Source organism: Sorghum bicolor, chromosome 9, assembly GCF_000003195.3.
Source record: "Sorghum bicolor cultivar BTx623 chromosome 9, Sorghum_bicolor_NCBIv3, whole genome shotgun sequence".
Taxonomy (NCBI): Eukaryota; Viridiplantae; Streptophyta; class Magnoliopsida; order Poales; family Poaceae; genus Sorghum; species Sorghum bicolor.
The window spans coordinates 50347697-50368180 of NC_012878.2; the positions used below are offsets into that span (position 1 = coordinate 50347697).

The 20484-nt window shown below is 43.1% G+C and overlaps 2 protein-coding genes and 1 long non-coding RNA gene across 4 annotated transcripts; 1 reads left to right on the forward strand and 2 right to left on the reverse strand.

Annotated features, from left to right (window-relative positions):
* On the forward strand, positions 316 to 7127 carry LOC110430163. 2 transcript variants are annotated; one of them, XR_002447468.1, is made up of 3 exons: positions 316 to 624; positions 692 to 5526; positions 6399 to 6838. It is a non-coding gene; the product is annotated as an uncharacterized LOC110430163 (long non-coding RNA). The 2 variants fall into 2 exon arrangements; XR_002447467.1 differs by lacking the exon at positions 316 to 624 and adding an exon at positions 6991 to 7127 and having other exon boundaries at positions 3637 to 5526; positions 6399 to 6824.
* On the reverse strand, positions 907 to 10494 carry LOC8058490 (beta-galactosidase 7). The gene is made up of 19 exons (XM_021447275.1): positions 10110 to 10494; positions 5487 to 5582; positions 5267 to 5379; positions 5037 to 5103; positions 4751 to 4843; positions 4540 to 4683; positions 4358 to 4452; positions 4155 to 4263; positions 3958 to 4042; positions 3744 to 3862; positions 3500 to 3661; positions 3207 to 3391; positions 2995 to 3092; positions 2674 to 2786; positions 2216 to 2323; positions 2024 to 2131; positions 1781 to 1926; positions 1371 to 1680; positions 907 to 1273 (listed from the first exon to the last, which is right to left on the reverse strand). The coding sequence occupies exons 1-19, from the start codon at positions 10356 to 10358 to the stop codon at positions 1163 to 1165; spliced, it is 2511 nt and encodes an 836-aa protein (XP_021302950.1). The 5' UTR covers positions 10359 to 10494; the 3' UTR covers positions 907 to 1162.
* Positions 15424 to 18828, reverse strand: LOC8058491. Its single transcript, XM_002441095.2, has 3 exons — positions 18227 to 18828; positions 16737 to 16855; positions 15424 to 16086 (listed from the first exon to the last, which is right to left on the reverse strand). The coding sequence occupies exons 1-3, from the start codon at positions 18686 to 18688 to the stop codon at positions 15939 to 15941; spliced, it is 729 nt and encodes a 242-aa protein (XP_002441140.1). The 5' UTR covers positions 18689 to 18828; the 3' UTR covers positions 15424 to 15938.

Consider the following 20484-nt stretch of genomic DNA (forward strand, 5'->3'; position numbering starts at 1 on the left):
TTCCCATGTAAGCTTCTTACAAAATCAACCACAGATAGACAACTAGTAGATCAACAAAAAGACATCAACTTATATGATCTAAGGATATGAAATCAACAAATCTCCATATATCTAGTATATTGCATATATATAAAAATAATAGATCGATGCAAAATTTCATTCATAGAAATAATATACTACAATACCATCAAATTGTATAGCCACAAGAATAAGATCGTGAAATAATATACTAATACCATCAAAATTTCATTCATATCTATTGTGATCTCTAATCCTGGTGTTCCTAAATCAAACATCTCTGGACGCATTCGGGGAAAAAAAAAAAATCTCTGGACACGGGATCGACTCGTCCTCAAAACCAATCACATGTAGTACAGGACTCGAGCAAGTAGACGGGCCGCTGCGTCCGCCCGCGCGGGCCGCCGCGGTTTCGATCCCCCCGATCCCGATTCCGATCCCGGCCCGCCTCCCCGATCCTACAGCTACACTCTTGGAAGCTGTGGCCGGCGCTAGCCCCCACCCCACCTCTCTCGGTCCCTCCGAGGAGATCGTCGAGCGCCTCCGTTCCAGGGATCTCCAGCGGGGATGGATTGGTGGTTGCTTTGGGCAGCGACGACCGCTGTTGTAAGTGATTCCTTCTCTTGTCCCTGCCTCCCTGACAATCTTATACGTGAATGTTATTTCCCCTTAGTTGATCCTTGATGTCGCCGCACTTCCGGTGACGCGAAAGGGATTGGGTTTCCGGTGGCAGTTGGACGGTGCGCGAGGGGATGCGATCAGATCGAATGGGAGGCGCTAGAAATGAATTACATAGCGTATTTCTGAATCATATAAGACAATGAGCCGAATGTGGGAGGCGCAACAAATGAATGATATCGCGTATTATTTATAAATCACAATAAACCATAAAACAATGAGCCGTCATTCAGGCAAAATCGATGTACAGATAACACGTATCTATGCCAGGTCAAAACATCTGGTACATGGGGTCTACCAACTACGCTCAATTCATCAACTGCCTGCCTAATAAAAATTGCTGCTTTGTTTTGATTTATGCTCCCCTTCCTCTCTGCTGCTCGCTGATTTTGCAACTTATCTTTTTTATTTTTTAATACTTGTCTAATTTCTTTGTTGTGATGTATACTTGTATGACTGTCTTGTGTCATCTGCAATTCGCCACAACTAGAAGGGATTTTTTGATTCCAGGGCATGGATCGCCTCCGAATTTGATAGGTGTTATGGGAATAGAGCACCCACTTTTACCCAAGCAAGCCTGAAAAAGATAAAAGAAGTTATAAAAACTAGCTAACATGACAGAACATTATGGCATAGCTGTGGATAGCTTAGAGATGATTTGGCTGTGTTCTGACCTGTTTTACAACAGATTCTGATGATCCTGCATGGCAGCTTCCGAAACGAATTTTTTTGCAGTCACCTATAGGATTTCCGTAGCTTGCAAACTCAATTGCCGAGATCTGTTTGCCTTCCTGACACCTGAGATCTACTGCTGGTTCCTTATTCTTGTATTGAAGCGATGGAGCAGAGAGCTCATTCACATTGACACATACTCTTGTGACCGACACTGTGTTCACTGTTATCTGCTGTGGGTTGCCTCCCATTTCCTCAAAAAGGACCAGGATATTGTCTTGAGGGTTTAGAAATTGTCGTGGTATGTGATACCTTAGGAATGTTGGGTCAGTGAAACATTTGCTTGTGAGATTGTAGGGAAGGGAAGGATATAGTGGCGAGAGAGCGGGAGTTGGGAACTAACTCTACTTACAGAGATTGTGAAGGATTGCCGCTAGGAGCCTTGAAAGAGACCCAGTATCGTCCGATGCTCTCTCCGTTGACCCATACTTCGCCCTTACCCATACCAGTAAGGTTCAGTGTCACTGCGTCATTTCCCGCGGGTGTGGAAAATGTAGTCTGGGTCACAGAACAAATGATACTGATTATGGTTACTTTCTGTAAATAGTGGACAGACAGGAATTGTGATTTGTGAGCCATTGTCTGTACTCTATACCTTGTACCAAGTAAGTGGGCTATATGCCAAATTGTAGATAGTTGTCCATTCAACACTTTTTGATCCTTCTTGTGTGTAGATGCTATTCCTTTCCCCAAATAAGCCAACCTGCATTTAGTCAGAAAACTCAAAATCATGCATCTAATATTGGCCTCTATTTTCATTTCTAATATGAACTTTATTTGGACATACTTGGTACCCCCATAGCTCGTTGTTTAGCAGATTTTCTGGCTCTTGTCCCTGTTGTATGCTCACTTTCTGAAGTCCAAATACTCTCCTTTCCATATGAGCACCGGAATCCTTTAAGTTAGTAGATGAAAGCTCAGTATATTGAATGCATGTTATTCAATGAGATATAGTTTTGAAAGTTTTGGTACTTGTGCCTGACAATATATGCTATGTAAAATAGATGTGATAACAACGTTTTTTTCATGAGTTTGATACGCCATTTACTTTGACAATATATGTTATGTAAAGCTGATTGGATAACAAAGTTTTATCACAAGTTTGATACAATATTTACTTTGTATATGGAGAACCTATTGGCCATTGTAGAACATCTTGATCCCCACTTTTAGTTTCTCTAATTGCTAATTCTTTATAGTTCACTATGTATAGTTCACTACATAGTAGGGTTATATGATTTATACCGGTGATCCAACCATAGCACTTAGCAATGATATGGTGTTTGGCCCTTCCTTTAGAGAAATATTCGTGTTGAGAATGATATTGGCAGGTCCACCATGGCTCCCATGTATTCTACCTAAAATGTTATGGAAAAGACTTGTATCAAACACAAATTAGATAAGAGGGAACACTCCCAGAGCAAGAGCATACATATAATTTAACGCATTAATTGTAACAAAGAGAATAGTGTAATCTGGAACATTGTATGGTTTCATAAAGAGATAAATATACTTGAAGAACTTTGGGAAAACTACAGTAATTTAATAAGATAGTAAGATACTTGCCCACATATGCATTGTTGACAAAGGCATGCAATATATGTGCTCGTGACTCAACATTAATCAGCACAGGCTGGTCATCATCACTCGGTGTATATTCATAGCTGCATTTGAGAGAGTTTTCCCTTATCACGTGTTTAAGATAGTGATGAAACAAGTAACTGTGATAAAGAAGATCAAACGATGAAGCAAAAGATCTTTGGGAAACTTTATCTTACCCAACAATGTACCATAGATAATCGGTATCATCTTTAGTGGTTGATAGATGTTCAAAGAGCCGGTTTCCACTGTACATAGCTTTACTCACATCTTGTGGAATTGGTTCCTTGAATGCCGTCCAAGTATTAATGTCACTGAAAGACTGCACTTCTTCAGCTGTTCTTGATCCATGCTGAGCAGTTACCTGTGACACACACGCAAAAATCGGACAATGAAGACATCTTCCTCTATCCTGTGGCTATAGAGGGAAAAAATAAAGGATATGCCATAAAGGGTATGTAGGTTTACTCACCTTAGCTGTTTCAAAAACTACTCTCTTACAGTCCGAGAGAATGCTGATCGATTTGGGGGCCAGTTCCAGTGATATATTACGAAATACTACTTCTGATATATGATGCCGGTCAAAGTTGACTAGGAAAGCCACACATTGTGATTCTGTTTCAAAAATATGTGCCTGTAGTACATCATACATTATGTCCTTATCTTGGTGGAGTCTATTGAAATAAAGCATCAACTTTTCCTTTCTGTAATTTTACCTCTTGTTCTTGACCTAAAGAAAGATAGGAGTATGTCCCAAATAGTAGTGGCTCTGATGACTGTTTTACTGCAGCATGCAGTTCTCTGAGATGACCCCATGTTGGTTGCCAAATCAAACCTGGATATGATTCAATTAAATTTATTAGTGTGATAATTTGTCATAAGAATTGTGTAAATATGTTTAGCACGCTTCTATTTTGTGCAAATATTTACCATATTCATCAAGAGGAGCTGCATCATAGTAGCTTGTTGTTACATATGAAGAAGCAAACCTCCCGAAGTTTGTTCCTCCATGATACTTTATCATAATCAGTAGACAACAACAAGTCATTTATGATAATCAACAAAAAAAATGAGAAGCTGAGATGTATTTCTAGGAAATATTCAATTATTTTTCAGGAAGTTAATACCATGTAGTAGCTCACATAGCTTCCATTCTTCCTTGCTATAAAGTACACAACTGCAAAGGCGATATCTTCTGGAGACCTCAATTTTGTATCATTACCGTATATAAGATAGCTGGATGCATGAACACTCTACCATTAAGCATGTTATATTCCATCACGATTAGAAAATGTTAAATTAACAAGTGAAAATATTGTAGCACATATACCGTGAGGTCCAATTTTCTGTCCATAATGCAGGCTTGTTAGCTGAGTTTGGTCCAACAAATGTTTCTCCACAAATGAGCCCGTTGCATGTATTGATCTAATCATGAAGTTGTTATTAGACTCGTTGGAACTTTCTGCTAGCATTGGGGAAGTCAAGTGGAATAGTATGAGAATGAATACCGACAACTGGATCTGGAGCATCATTTTGCTTGCACATCGTCCAGGGAACACCTGTTTGTCGGTCTACAGCCATTGCAGCTGCCCAACTGACATAACGCTGCCCACTTGAGCCAAATGCATGCTCAACCATTTGGTATTCGTTCTCAATCTGCATGTAATTTATGTAGTTAGATGACGTGCACGCCAAAAATTGATAACTTTGTTGTTTTACAGACCTGAGAAGTTATAATGGGGCCTCCTTGTGGGTAGTAAAGCCCTTCATGTTTCATCATGTTTACTATATCTGTAACAAATCTTTGCATATGTTGCTGCATAGATCAAATGTAAGTAATTTAGTATGATGCCTTAAAACAGGTTTTACCATGATAAATTATTGATGAAAGTACTAAAGTAGTGCTTCATTTGGATCTTGGTAAATTAAACCCTACTATTTGTCTGGTCTTTCATTTAAAAAAAAAAGAAAAAGTGAGTTTAAAAATCCCGCATCACAAGTTTGCTTACCTTAAAGGGTTCATTGTCACTCCGGAAGGTAATGTTTGGGACATCATGTAGCCAAAACGGAAATCCTCTGCATGGACCAAACAAAAGGTATTCAGCATTTGTTGAGGTAATATCCAGTTTTATTTTACTTAGATGTTATTTAGTCCCTTAAATAATTTTTTGTGATGCTTCTCTAAAATATTTTAGGTCAGCGAGAATATATGCTTTATTTGTATTTATTTCATTCATACCCATATTTCCATTCGGACTCTATGAAGGGACCAATCCTGAGGCTTACGTAGAGGCCTTGAGCTTGAATTTCCTTGATGAACCTGACAAGATCATATCTTCCCTCGAAGTTGTACTGGTGAAATGATACCATTTACACATCTTAGTACTTGGCGTCTCACTCACAGGATATTTTTCAGGTGCTTTGACAGGTGTTCATATGAAAATGAGAAGAGCATCTACCTGGCCCTGCACAGGCTCATGAACATTCCAGAATACATAGGTCTGTATCATATCAAGGCCACCTTCCTTTGCTTTAGCAATGAGTTTTGGCCACATCTGCAATTTTTTGAGAACTTTTTAAGAAGAAAAGGTATAACTGAAACATGCAGTGCATAAGCCAGAAAACGTTACTAAGTTCATTTATTATATTTGAAGTTTGTCCCAAAAAACCTTTGTTTGCATTACATATTCTTGTCTATAACTCTCAACCAAAGGATTTTGTGTGTGCATGCCCTCATTTTCTGAAATGCCTGGCACCCTGGCCTCTAAGCCAATTCAGCTGTGATTACCATAATCCTGAAACTCATGATTGATGGTCACTCTGAATGACACACCAAAAAAAAAATACTGAGGCGTTCCCAAATGAGTGTGTACACCACAGAAAAAACATGCCATTTGTATGACACACAGTTTCTGATTTATAATTGTTTATAAAATATGCATGTGTGCTTATAGAAATGACAATATTATATGTAAGGTCAGTGAGGCCAATTAGAGGAGACACATATTTTTTTTTCTCTGCCTGAGCGTTCCGTTCAAAACGTGGGCTTAAATAGCTTGGTGGCATACAGAAACTAATGTAAAACCACTCTTTTGCAATGAGCAAGAAAGTATTTCCGTAGCTCTTCCAGATCTGCTCTGAGCTTGATATAACGGTGGCCAGACCACTAGTTGGGGTGGGTACACTATGCATCAGTAGCTCTGGGTGATTGGGAGCAGTTCATGTCCATCAGCTCCCTGATATGATCATACTAGTTGTGCGTTGAACCGCATCGAATTATAATCAACTTGATATCTATGATCACTTATTATGCAAAGATAAATTGCCGATAATAGAGATTACATTTTTTCTGTGGCATTTTTTCCCACCAGGCAACGGCGTGCACTGACCTCAGGGGTGCTTCTGGTGTAGTGCATCTCACCGGCGAACAGCAGCCTCCTGGTGCCATCGACTACCAAGGCCCTAGCATCCAGCGACACCTGTCTTGGCGCCCCATCTTCCTCCTCCACCCACCGGATCGCTGCCACCACCGTGGCCGGTGGCATGCACAACAAGGCTGCCAACACAGCGAGCAACGCTGTGGCGGCAATGTTTATTGGCATTTCTATGATCACTAGGATATATACTTCAGGGCCAGCTTCCAGTCTATGCTCAAGTCAGTTGAAAGGGAGAAGCTTGTATGCATATATATATACTCGCTGAGACGTTGGGGAAATCATGCATGCTTGTCTGCTTTAAGGGTCTCTAATCTACTTTTTTGCCAAACCTCGTCGACGGCGCTGCAAATTTTGGTCAAGGTATGCATTGCAAACAATTGGCACACGAGTGATCCCATGCAGTATAGATCTCTGGGGTCTCATACCGCATCGTATCCGCCAACAAGAGTAGAGTGCTAAACACGTTACAACCAGCAAATAGGCTTACAGATACTATATATTTGCATCTTGTCCCCTGCTCGTGCAGCCTCGAGAGCGGCAATTTCAAGACCTCGCATTGGCTGTGGTGGAGTGTGGATGGCCTTGTTTAGTTCCAAAATTTTTTGTAAAATCGACACTAGCGCTTTTGTTTGTATTTGACAAATATTGTCCAATCATGGACTAGTTAGACTCAAAAGATTCGTCTCGTCAATTTTGACCGAACTGTGTAATTAGTTTTTATTTTCGTCTATATTTAATACTCCATGCATGCGTCTAAAGATTCGATGTGACGGGAAATCTGAAAAATTTTGCAAAATTTTCTAGGAACTAAACAAGGCCTGCAGTCAAGATGCTATCTACATTCTACACCTGCTGTCGGTTTCGTGCTGTGTATTCAGATGAACCGTGTGATAGAGCTAGCAATTTGCAGTGATCGGGGCATCCCAAAACTCTCTGCATGTTACGTGGACACTGATACCACGCACCCTAGATCGAGATGTGTTATTTGACCAGAGATCGAGATGTGTTCATCCTTATTTTATTTTGTGTAGCCGTAGACCTATATGCGTACACATGTGCAAACAAATGAATGCAGCAAACACGCGACCCAAATGACCAGGTCACCACGTCACAACACACGCGTAAATGGAAACTTGTAGTAAACCATCTATTTCACCGCAAACTGTTTAATGCACACACCCATATATGATCAAGAATTAATAAGATCTTTGTAAGTCACTTTGTTACTTTTTTTGATACAAATTAATTAGATGAATGTATATATAATATTTCTATAAAATCATCTATATTAATTATCAATCGCTTGCAGCCTAAAAAATTATTAGAGCACTATAACAGCACCCTTCTCAAAAGTGCACATGATCACAGCAGTTAAGACTTAACAGCAAGGTGACAAGATCAAAAGTCCAATTGTTCACATGTTCACACACACAGCATAACTTCAGAACACAAACGACTGACATTTTTTTAGAGAGCTGAGGAACTGACCAAATTAGTTAAGCATGTAAGCTGAAAATACAGAAGCGAACAGATACTGCTCGGAGGCTATCGTCAGGTCTCAAATACACAGGCACATATCCTATTGCCATTTTATTTCAAGCCATGCCAGTACACGCCATGAAATTCAGAAGCCATTTAATAGGAAACTCATCCTTTTCAGAACTAAGTTCAAAACGAAGTTCAGAGGTCAGTTCAGGCCTTGTTCAGTTGAGGAAATTTTTTGGTTTTGGCTACTGTAGCACTTTTGTTTGTTTGTGACAAATATTGTGCAATTATGGACTAACTAGACTCAAAAGATTCAGCTCACGAATTACAGGTAAACTGTGTAATCAGTATTTGGTTTTGTCTACATTTAATACTCTATGCATGTGCCATAAGATTCGATGTGACGGAGAATTTTGAAATTTTTTGAGAACTAAACAAGGCCTCAGTTTCTTAAACTCGTTGCTGATATCTCTGCTCTGTCTGTGTCCGAAATTTGCGAAGACAGATCGAATCCATGAAGTTGTATAGATTCAAAAAATTCCATTCCGAACGTGCATGTGAAATACTACTGAATTTTTCCATGTTCCCACGCTAGATAAGTTGACCAATAGCCAATTATGTCACATGCAATCAAGGAATTTGAAGATTGCCAGGCTGCAGAGCCTGAAGCTTTGATGCTGCAACATCGAAGGAGACACCGAGGCACCGAGCTACTGCAGGCGCAGCCGCATCCCACGATGCTGGACCTGCACGAGGGAGGACGGCCGGCGTTGGCGGAGCCAATGCGTGCGTCCACTTGTGTGGCCTCGATCCAGGAATACAATACAAGCCGTTCCAGTATGTAGCCATGCTCACGAGCAAGTCCGATTTTAATGGTGTCAGAACTCGGAGAGAATATGTTCTCATTTCTATATATATACTGTATATATTTGTCAGCCATATCATGCTCAAATCAAGTGCGCATCAACCAACGGAACGTCCAGTTCGGTCCTAGCGAGTATGGTACCACTACCGCCAGAGACTACTAGCTACACAGCCTACACTCGAACTCGAACTCGAACTCGAACTCGAACGTGTCATGGCTGAAAGTATTGTTAACTAATTTATTGTAAGAGAAAAACATTGTTAAATATCTTGTAGATTTGGTAGATAAACTTAAACGATGTACATCCATATACCATGCTCGCTCAAGTCAAGACAGAGCACCCGACAATAACTAGCATACGTTAGAACAGAGAAGAGATCAAGAGTGCAGGGGCGCAGGTCACGGCCTCCAACACTTTCAGTTGGCAAATCACGTTGACGTACACCTAGTAGGTTATTTCCGCTTTTGCGCTTTCCAGTACGCGGCGACCATATCAGACACTGATGGTGTTTAATCAACCGCAAACAAGCAGTTGTGCCAGCTGCGCCCTGCTGCATGCGGCGTCGCTTCCCGGCCGGCCGGCACCTTTCGTTAAAGCCGGACGGCCGGCCGGGCGTGGATCGTCGTGGAGGCGTTGATAGTCCATTCCAACTCCCACTAGGGACTAGCGAAAATGGTTGCGGTACTAGGTTCAGTGGTCAAGAGGGCGCCGTGGGCATGCATGCAGTGCATCCGGCGCGCGAACCATGCACGCATATGAGCACCGGGGGACGGTGGAACACGCACGCCGCGCCGAGCGCCGAGCGCCGTGGGGGGCGGAGGCAAACGCACCTGCTGCAGTCCTCCATCTGTGACTCGCTTCGGGAACCGGAACTTTGCCGAGTTTCATATGCTTTGCCGAGTACTACTTGTGAGAGAAATGCTGTTTTGCTCCGTAGAACGTACTCGTACTACGTCTCTAGTGCCCCCGCCTACTCGAACTCGACTAATCGTACGTACGACCGTGCATACTTCTCCACTTCCACGTCGATCTCTGCTCCGAGAGTCTCGGACAAATCTAAAAGTTTCATATCGTCACTCATGCATCCATTTTCTTCTAATTAACACAAACACGCGCAATCAAACACGACTGACGACTCAGGTAATTAAAATTCCTGCGCCCGCCCTAAATATACACTATCAATATACTACAGGGTGACATCGATCTTAGCTTATCAGACCACTACACGGAGCAAAATCATGCAAGAAAAAGTGCAGGCGGGCAGCAGCAGCAGCATCAGCAGCAGCAGCATTACCTCCGGCGTGCTCCGTGGATAGTGCATCTCCCCGGCGAACAGCATCCTCCTGGTGCCGTTCAGCACCAGGGCCCTGTGGTCGTACGTCACCTCTCCTCGCACGCCACCACCGCAGTCCTCCTCCCTCCATCGCCGCGCACTCCTCCCTGCCGCCGCCGCCGACGACGACGACGACGACGTCGTCGTGCACGCCGTCAGCCCGAGAAGCAGGGTCACGACGGCGACTACTACCTCCTTGGCGACGGCCATCTATCTCTCTCTCTCACTCTCTCGCTTTCACGCGGTATCCTTCTTGGTGTTCGATCAGCTAGCTGGCGTCGTGCGTGCCTGGACCTCTCCCGGCTCCCGGACCAGTTTCGATCGTTCCTTGCAGTTGCTTTCTTGTGTGTTCCTCTGCTACTTATACCTGATGATGAGGAGGAACGGAGGAGGCAGCAGAAACGGGCACGTTTGCAGAGCATTGGCTGGCACGGGATATGCCCGCGTATCTCCTGCTGGCTTGCTATGTGTCTATATGATAAAAGTTGGTCAGTTATTAATTGATTGTTCCGTTTCTTGTGTGAATGAATATCTGGCTTTGGGGGTCTGATGAAAACAGAAGAAGATATCTAACATCGTATATGCATTTGCATGACTTCGGCGCTCTCACGCGCTTTGTGTTTGTTAATTTGTAGTCACATTTTTTTTAGAAGGTACTCATCAGCTTAATGACAGGTTGATGATGGATAAGCTCCGAACCAGCAATCTGTTTGTTTATTTTCTTTTTGACGAGACCAGTTTAATTTGTTTCGAGGAATAAAATACTGAAATGAGATGGTGATTTCGATCTATCACCATCTCACCCGGCCCCTTGCAAGCGTACGGGGTGTGTTAGTGTAATACTAGTGACTTAGTGAGCAACCAAACCAATATTCATTAGATGGCCATTTAGTGGGAGTAATCACTTGGATAAGCTCGTGGCCATATCTGCCGCTAGGGCTCTGTTGCTGTCGCTCCCGCTCTCATCACCGCTGGTTCCCTTCCCTCTCTCCTCTAGCATATTACCGGAGGCTAGAAGGAGTAGGAATCCATCGTTTTCAATAAGTTTTTTAAGTAGATCGAGTCTTTAGGGTTAGAGCCTTTTCATACCAAGTTTCTTAGGTACGGAGATTTATTTCCTCCTCCTCTCGGCGACGGTGAGATGGTAGGGTAAAATTATTTTCTTCATGACGGCTCCGTTGAAGATGCGGACAACAGCTACAACGTTGACATTCTCACCAGTTTGACAACATGGAGACTTTTATTTCCAAACTGTGACATCAAGACAGATATGATGTTGACGCCATGGAATAATTTTCTTTGATCTTTTCTTCGTTTTATCATGGTTAGATTTGGCCACGATAAAGGACTAGAGAGAATAAGTTTTGGACCAATGTTTCTCATTCTTCGTTGGTAGAAAGAAGAAAAAAGACACCAAAGAGAAAATTTTTTTTCTCAACTCCATCTACATGAATATTGGCTGTCGTTTGTTGGACATTTGTTGTCAGGCCTTTTGTCGAGTGTTTGTATGTGCGGTCATCCATACTACAAAGCGTGATATAGATCTAGTTTTGAGATCTGAAGTTATTTACAGATTAGATGATTTTTTTTCTGAATATTTATACAATCTAAAGTACTTGTAATATGTTAATGTACCTAGCTGTTATCTAATATAATTCTTCTTTTGCCGTCAAGAAAAAAAAAGAGATGGCCATTTAGTGGACATGGACCACTGCATTTCTAGCTAGCTAGATGAGTCGATCCCTCAAACAAACACGCTTTTAGTGTACAACAAGAGTTGGTCGCTGCATCCCGCTCTCAGTTCGGACGGCGACCATGTTCGACCAGTGATGACAACTGCGACCTTATGACGATGATGGGCAGTGTTTTTTTGACTGAACATGTGCGTCCTTCCCGTTAAAGTCGAAACCGGGGATGCCCCAAAACTGGATGGCAGTTGTGCCGTGCCGGTACATAAATAATATCTACCACCATTTCGTCTGAAATGTTCACCGGTCGTGCACGCCCGGTGCTCGCCCGTAAGCATCCGCGTCGCGTGCGCTGCCGAATGGCAGGCGTGCGTAGCCGAGGTTAGGACGGCGACGGCGACCCGATCGATAAGTGAGCCATATATATACATATTTGGTGGTCCTTGAGGCGTGCGGGGATGGACATCTCACGTTTTAATTTGCCTACTACTAGTGCCCGCTGGCCTATCTCCACGTACTTCGCTTTGGCGTGATGGATCAGGGGCGCGCCATCGGGCCTTCGGAATTCTAGCCGATTTTTTTTTTTTTTTTTTTTGGCTATGGCAATGGCCATTTCTAGACGGGATGGCCGGGTTTTGTTTTGTGATAAGGTCAGGTCAGCTGGCAACGAGATGCACCAGCTGCAGAGACGCGTCATTCCGTCATTGTAGTCTGAAAGGTGGCGTAGTACTTGCGTTGCGTCCTGCAGTGCTGCTGCTGTTGGTGGTGCTGACCTTGTTTAGTTCCGAAAAGTGAAAAGTCTTCGATACTGTAGTACTTTCGTTTGTTTGTAACAAATATTATTCAATCATGGACTAACTAGAATCAAAAGATTCGTATAAATTTTATCACATTGAATATATAATATAGTATATTTTAGTATAACTTTTTTATGCAGCTTTAGGTCTATGCTTTTCTAAAATTAATTAGACTAATTATAGCTACAGTTTCCATGGTCCAATTGTGATAAAATTTATATGGTGGGCTAGTTATTCTATGCTTGAGTTGTAGTAAAAATTTCATACTCATTGGATCATGTATTACTTAGTTATAGATTTATTTAGGTTTATGCTTGTTAAATCTTAATAAATCTATAACTAAGCTATCATGATCTAATGAGTATGAAATTTTTACATTGTTTAAACATATAATAATTACCCAATATAAAAAATTCACCACAATTGGACCATACAAACTATAGCTATGAATTATTCTAATTAATTATAGAAAAACACAGATCTAAAGCTACAACAAAAACTTTATAATAAAGCATACCATATGATATGTTCACTGTGTAGATCTACTTATCTAGAGTCCAACAAAATTAGATTTACTATTTTATAAATTTTATGTGATTTACTATAATTTTGTAAATATTTAACCAAAATAAATAAAAATGAAAAAGACAAAACTGCCTTTAAAACCGCTCATAACCATGTCAGAGACGTAATATGCGTAGTTTCAAAAGTTAAGAAATATATTTTACCTGGTTTCGAAGTTCAGAGATGAAAAAACTAACTTTCGCATAAATTGAGGGATGTAAAGTGGATTTCTTCCCCTAGAGCTGCAGTGCGCAGGGGGGGCCATGTCTATGGGCCGCTATCTCCAGCCCATGTCATGTTCCCGCTGTATCCAAGAAGAGCCCGCAAACGAATCCCAAAAAGGAAAAAAAAAAGGAAAAAAAAAAGAGAAGCCCGCGAACCAAACACTCGCGGCCCCATAGTGCTCGGCACACAGAGCCGGGTTCTGGCCTCTGGGCTCCAAATGCTGAGCTCAGCCAAGCTCGATTGTTAGACCATGTTTTTTTCCCCCTAATAATAAGGAAACAAAAGTTCCAACCGATTAGGCCGAGTTAGTTTTAGCTTATAATCAATTCATTTATAACCATCATATGCCGTGGGCTCTTTCGATTCTTAAATCTTGATTGTACAGTTCAAATCTCTGAAGTGATTTCTTAAAATAAATTCTGAAGTGGCGATAAAAAAATCAATAAAAAAAATAATCAAAGCGTCTTGTAGGATGCTTGTTTTTCTTTTCAATAAGGCCTTGTTTAGTTGAGGTAAAATTTCAGCTTTGGCTACTGTAACACTTTTGTTTTTATTTGATAATTAATGACCAAATATAAACTAACTAGGCTCAAAAGATTCGTCTCGTAAATTAATTATTTATTTTATTTATATTTAATACTCCATGCATACGTCCAAAGATTCGATGTGACGGGGAATCTTGAAAATTTATAGAAACTAAACAAGGCTGAGAATCCGACTATAAGGAAAAAAAAAGGAAAGAAAAAAATCATGACCTTAAAGAGATTCAACATCGCCTAGTATGTTGTACTATAAACCAGTTTTCAGTTTAGGCTCTCCTTAAATACGAGATTTTTTTCCTATTTTGTACAATTTTTTTTAATGAAAATAAACTGTTTTCTGTGAAATTTCTATAAAATCCCTCCCTTCAAAAGGGTCCAAGAATTTTCTTTTCATTGTCAGTTTGCGCAATCTTCTATACCCTTATTACCACCTCTTCTTCATCTTACCGCATGAGATCAAACAGTAGAACCGAAAAAAGCAAAAAGTTCACCGTACAACACCATCACGAGGCCGAAGCGTAACTGCCGCCTCCTCTTCTCCATCCTTCCAGCACGAGATCAAACAGTAGAACTGAAAAAGCAAAAGACGATCGCTGTACACCATCACGACGCGCACCACCGGGAAGCGTAGTACATAACCGCCGCAATCAGGGCAGCCCCGTAGTGTGATGAATTGCTCCGCAGACGACCACAGCGTAGCTGCCGAGAGCCTGAGACTGAGACCAACCCCCCAGCCTTCAACTCCCGGGAAATGATGATGATTCATGATGAGCTAGCCCGCGCCTGCAGCAGCACCCGTGGTGCCAAAAGCCTGCGCACAGCTACGTACCGTCGCCGCACCACGGCACCAGTCGCCCGCCCGGTACGCACCGCACCGCACCAATCATCATGGCGCGCCCGCTGCGATGCCGCCGAGCGCCGAGCGCGCGATCGGCCATCCATCCAGCCGGCTCGCTCGGCTCCCGTCAGTCAGCTTTGCCATCTCCGTCCGCGGGCGGGGCCATAATTGTGCTGGCGCCACACATACTCACCCTGTGCGGCAGTGAAGAAGATTCAAGGCGAGCCAGGAAGCGATGGTCCCTGACTCCCTGCCGGATTTGTCGCCGTGTCCATCGGCTCCAGTCCGTCGGGCCCGAGGCCGATGCCGGCCGGTTTGTTCTCGGATCCTGGGCTGGGGTGTCGGGACTGGGGACGGGGACACCGTGCGTTGCCGGTGGCTACCATGCCGACCGTGTGTTACGAGCCTGGGCTGGCTGATCTGAGCCACAGTCACTGATGCGCGTTATGGATTCTGGGCCAGGTTGTAGTCACTGCAATTAGCAGTTTGATTACTGTGTAGTAGTACCAGTCAAATGCCGGGGCCTAGTTTTGACATGGAATCAGAGTTTGTTTGACACGACGACAGGCTTCCAGCGTTTTGGAGAGGGTAGGACAATGTTAAGGGAGCAAGAGGGGACAGTTGGTCAAACACATCGTCATCAGTTCATTCCGTACTCAGCATTTCAGCAAGCAAACAAACACATCGCACAATACACAATTAAATTCTAGTTTACGTAATGCAATGCAATGCAGTGTACGTACGTACGTCCTGCGCTCCTGCACACCCTGCTCTACAAACAGACAGATTTCCCGCAGGCAGAACAGACAGGGTAAACGGGAGCAGCACAGCTTCACTACACAACAGCTACAGACTACAGCGGCACAGCTAAACCAAGGCGATAGAATACAGCAGCACATCAGATAAGAGAGAGAGAGAGAGAGAGAGAGAGAGAGAGAGAGAGAGAGAGAGAGGCACACGCACGCTGACTGGACACCCAAGGACATTGGAGGTTATAGTAGATCAATAGTACTCTAACCCGAGGACATTGGAGTAGTAGATGCAGTAGTGGTTACTTATTGGCCTTGTACAAAGCTTAGCCCGGGCAGTGAAATCTTGCATCCAAGTTCCAAGGAGGGGAGGCCTTGTGGATCAATTCAAGCGAGGAGCCAGAAGTTCTTCTGCCACCGGGTGCTGACGAGGTAGCCGCCGACGCCCTTGCTCTGCCGCCGCACCGCCAGCGTCAGGCACTCCGCCCGGTTGATGCACTCCTCCACCACCTCCTCGCTGCTGCTCCGCAGGAAGCTGCAATGTTTGTTCACAATCACAACGGGCACCCACGCATGATACAGAAACAACTACAAAAAATGGCAGTTTAATTTGATTATACAAGTGGTGAAAAGGTAACTTTCCCTGTAGTAAATTTTCTGACGCTGTATGTAAGTTTTTTTCGTGTGGTTTTAAACTTTCTTTCTGGAGGTCGAATTTAAACTGCAAGGACAAGCTTTGTGGTTGCTCCGTCCGGTGGATCATCGAATTTAAACTGCAAGGACAAGGGAAAGGCCTCTCCGGTTTATGGATGGCACATGGCTGTTGCTGTCTGCTAGTAGTTTTTGACCATCCCATCCCTGTCCCTGCACTATTCTCTGGTAAAGCCCCTGTTCTTCTTAAAGTTGACAGCTTGTCAAACAGTTCTTGCTACCAAGAAAGAAAACTTCAGCTTCAGCTGCTAAATTTGTAGATGCTCTCTGGGAGTTTCAGGCATTTGTTTCTGAACTCTGAAGAATAATGGGCGCGAAGAGCAGTGTGATAGGCTGTGCCAGCTCCGCGAGATTCTATTCCCTCCCCTCTATCTTTCACCTTTGCACACGCCAACCCAACTGAATGATCCGATCCGTGACGAGGTGGAGGTGCGTGCACATGACATGCATCTTGTGTTTGTGTGCAGTGCTTACCAGCAGAAAGGCGAGGGCTTGCGTTGGCTGAGCACCAGCACGGACGCCTCCAGCTTCTTCACCTGGCTGAGGATGGTCGACAGCTTGGGCCCCTGGATCACAAGCGCCTCCACTTCCACCTGTAACCGTCCATCACCAAACAATTTTGTATCATATCATATCGCACCAGAGATCAGACACCGTGATGCATGAGCGCACACACACCCGTTTCACGGGCTAAAAGACGAGCAGCTGCGCATGCTTCCACTGCAACACACAGTGGCTCAAGTACACTCAAATATGCCACAGTAGTTTTTCTTGTGTACTACTCCCTCCGTTCCAAATTATAAGTCATTCCAAAGCATTTCCAAGTTTGACAAAAAATATAGAGAGAAATATAAAGATTTATGTCATAAAATGGGTACACTATGAAAATATAACTAACAAAGAATCTAATGATACTTGGTTGCTACAAAAAATCTTATTATTTTGCTATATAAATTTGGTCAAACTTGAAAAACTTTGACTCTCCAAGATTCTTAGAATGACGACGGAGGGAGTACAAACAAACGATAAGGCATAAAGGGGAAGAGGGGAAAAAGTTACAGTTTGACTGTACTTGTTATTAGTTCCTAAGTAAACAAGCTCAGGAAATTTTGTGCAGAGACTGTACAGTACTTGTTATTAGTAGTTCCTAATAAAGGCATTTCTTTCTCAATTGTTTGTGTGATCAGGATAAAACTCTGAGCATCTTGCTTTTTAGGAAGTTGAGACCCCTTTTTAGCTTTAGGCCTGCCATGATCCATCAATAAAAGGGTAGCTATGATGCCATCTCTTTTCATGAACGTTCGGATCTGATCTAGCCACAGCCACCTACTCGCATAACTCTTGCGTCCAGGCAGCCAGTGGCCCAAGAACCCAAACAACTTGATCCAAGAAAAAAAAGCCACAGGACCAACCAACCGCATGACTCTGTAAGTACAAATTTCACCGCATGCACTGCATAAAGAAGCAAAGCTTTTGAGTTTGGACTAACGAACTCGGTAAAGGTAGCATTTTTTTTATTTCCATCAGGGTTCAGCTCTCTTAACTTGTGAGCTTGAAAGTTCAGTCACTTATGTCTCCCTTGGAACGCAGGAATTTTTATAGAAGTTGTATATGTATATTACAGGAATCAATTCATTTTTAGTTTTTTACAAAGAAAACATGCCTTACGATTGTTAGCGCAGATTAAGGTCATAATGCACATTGTTGAACACCTCATGGCATGCTCAAAATTCCTACAACGAACTCCAAATCAATATCTATATTTGCCAAATCAAATGAAGCTCCTAAAAGAGAATGTCAAAGTGTCAAACACCTATCTCTTCAGTTCAATGTAACTGAAGGTTCTGAAACAAAATGTGTGGGAGTTGCAGGCCTGTAGAAAACAGTGGAGGCGTGCTGTAGTGTAACGTTGTGGACAGCTTGTACAAACTTGTAGCTGCGCATGAGTGAAGAAGCAGACGCACCTCAGGCTTGCAGGCCTTGCAAAGCGCGCCGAGGGAGTTGGCGAGCGCGGAGGCGTCCTCCGCAACGCCGCGGCCGCCGCCGACGCTGGTCCCGATCCCGCTCCCGCTCTGCGGCGGCAGGACGTGGAGCAGGGTGAGGAAGTCGCCCTTGTTGGCGACGTGGGTGAGCGCCCACATCATGGCGTGCTTGGCGCCGGAGCTCTGGTCCACCACCACCATCACCCGCTTCCGCCCCGCCGCAGCCGCCGCCGCAGCCTCCTCCGTCCTGCAGAACCGGCGGTGTCCCCGCGCCCTGCTGGCCTTCTTCGTCCTGGACCAGCGCCGCGACCCGCGCCTGCTGCCGGTGCCGCCGCCGCCGCACTCCCACTCCCGCTGCACCAGCTGGTGCGGCGCGCTGCCGCCGCCGTCGCTCGAGCTCAGCTGCCGCAGGAAGTGCTCGCTGCTGCCCCCGCTGCTCCCCATCGCTCCCGCCGCGAGGTGCGTGTGCGCGCGGCTCGGTGCGTGTGCGCGCTGTGGTGGTGGTGTCGACTGTCGTGTGCTGGGCTCTGGCTTTGGTGCGCGTGTGTGCGTGATGTAACGTTCTTTCTTGTTTTAAAGTGGAGGCGGGCACACCCGCACAGGTCAGAGTTAATCTATGCCCGCCTCTAATAAATCAGGTGGTTTGTTAAAGTAAGTACGGTCAACAGTTTAATACTAGTATACTTCGATCGGCACAGAAAATACTAGCTCTCAAGGCCGTTTATTAGTCCGTTTGCAACTCCAGTTTGTTTTCTTCTACATACTCCCTCCATCTCAAATTATAAGTCATTCCAAGAATCTTGGAGAGTCAAACTTTTCTAAGTTTGACCAAATTTATATGATAAAATAATTATTATTATGATAGCAACTAAATATCATTAGATTCTTCCTTAATTATATTTTCATAGTATACTCACTTTACGTTACAAATCTTAGTATTTTTCTCTAAAATTTTAGTCAAATGTGAAAATTCTTTGTCTCTCCAAGATTTTTGGAATGACTTCCAATTTGGAATGGAGAGAAAATACATGCATATGTTGGGTGGGTGGAGATGCAAGTTTGGTTTTTTCTCAAGGATAAACATGAGAGATGAGATAAAAATAAGCTAGCTAACTGATGGTCTTTTTGAATCCCTCGGTCTAATAATTAGGGTGCGAATGGTTCTAGGGTCCGTTTGGTCCTCTTTTGCTAAATTTTAGCGAGCCAAATTTTAGTCATTTTAATAGTTAAATTTCCAAACACACTAACTAAAAAAAAGCTAAAATTGTTTAGTCCTATTAGTCACCTAAGACTAGCTAAAGTAGTTTTAGCTGGCGAAAATTTAGCAAGAGGAACCAAATAAGCCCTCTACCTTGCTTATGTGAAAAGCCAGTCTCACTCTGACTCCCAATATATACATATTTGAGAGTTTTTTTAGGCCGGTCTCGCTGGGAATGAGCAATTATTGACATTGCTAGAGCATATTTGACAGTTTTAGATTAATTACTTACCAAATCTATGATTATTCTACCCTCTCTCTCTCTTCAAGCATTCAAATTTGTCCTAAATTATAAGGAATTCTAGATGTACCCTTCGAAGAACAACATTCACATGCATACCTACCATTAATATATATATATATATCGATCCAAATATGGTAATCCAATAGGGCTACATACAACATTTGTTTCACCACATAATATATCCTAAAGTTGCTTGGATACGTCTGTATTTGAGGACTGGGGGAGTAATGCTTAAAAGAGAGTAGAGAGAAAATTTTACTCCTAGAAAATCAAAACATGGAGGCACCGCTCAAATTCAGCCTCATCAACGAGTAGGGCTCGGATATCGAGTCAGCTCGACTCCACTCATTATAGCTTATCTCATTATGGCTCGACTCGTTATGGCTTATTATATAAACGAGTTAGAAGATAAGCTCGACTTGACTTGTTAATGAGCTTGAGCTTGTTTGGCTCGCGAGCCAAAACATAAAAACACAATACACAGAGATTATAACCGCAAATTAGCAATAAACAAATCACATGCATATTAAAATGAAAGAAACAAAATACATATGAATTTTGCATGAATATGATGTTGTGGGGTAGGCCGGTGATGTGATTGGTTGGGGCCATGGTCTCTATTGATATAGGATTTTAGTGTTTAATCGGGATATATGGACTGACCGAGAGATATATATGGGTTGTTGTTGTTGTTATATGAATTATCTTGGGTTGTTTTGGCTCGCGAGTTGACTCAAC

Bases quoted from the DNA above. Each gene is read 5' to 3' on its own strand.
- LOC8058490 (XM_021447275.1), bottom strand. From the start codon at position 10,358: ATGGCCGTCGCCAAGGAGGTAGTAGTCGCCGTCGTGACCCTGCTTCTC. The intron at 4,453-4,539 runs GTCGGTATTCAT...CTTCATGATTAG, and splicing joins ATGATGCTCCAGATCCAGTT to ATCAATACATGCAACGGGCT. The intron at 4,264-4,357 runs GTATATGTGCTA...TCATGCATCCAG, and splicing joins ACAGAAAATTGGACCTCACG to CTATCTTATATACGGTAATG.
- LOC8058491 (XM_002441095.2), bottom strand. From the start codon at position 18,688: ATGGGGAGCAGCGGGGGCAGCAGCGAGCACTTCCTGCGGCAGCTGAGC. The intron at 16,856-18,226 runs GTGCGTCTGCTT...GGACGGTTACAG, and splicing joins GCAAGGCCTGCAAGCCTGAG to GTGGAAGTGGAGGCGCTTGT. The intron at 16,087-16,736 runs GTAAGCACTGCA...CAAACATTGCAG, and splicing joins AAGCCCTCGCCTTTCTGCTG to CTTCCTGCGGAGCAGCAGCG.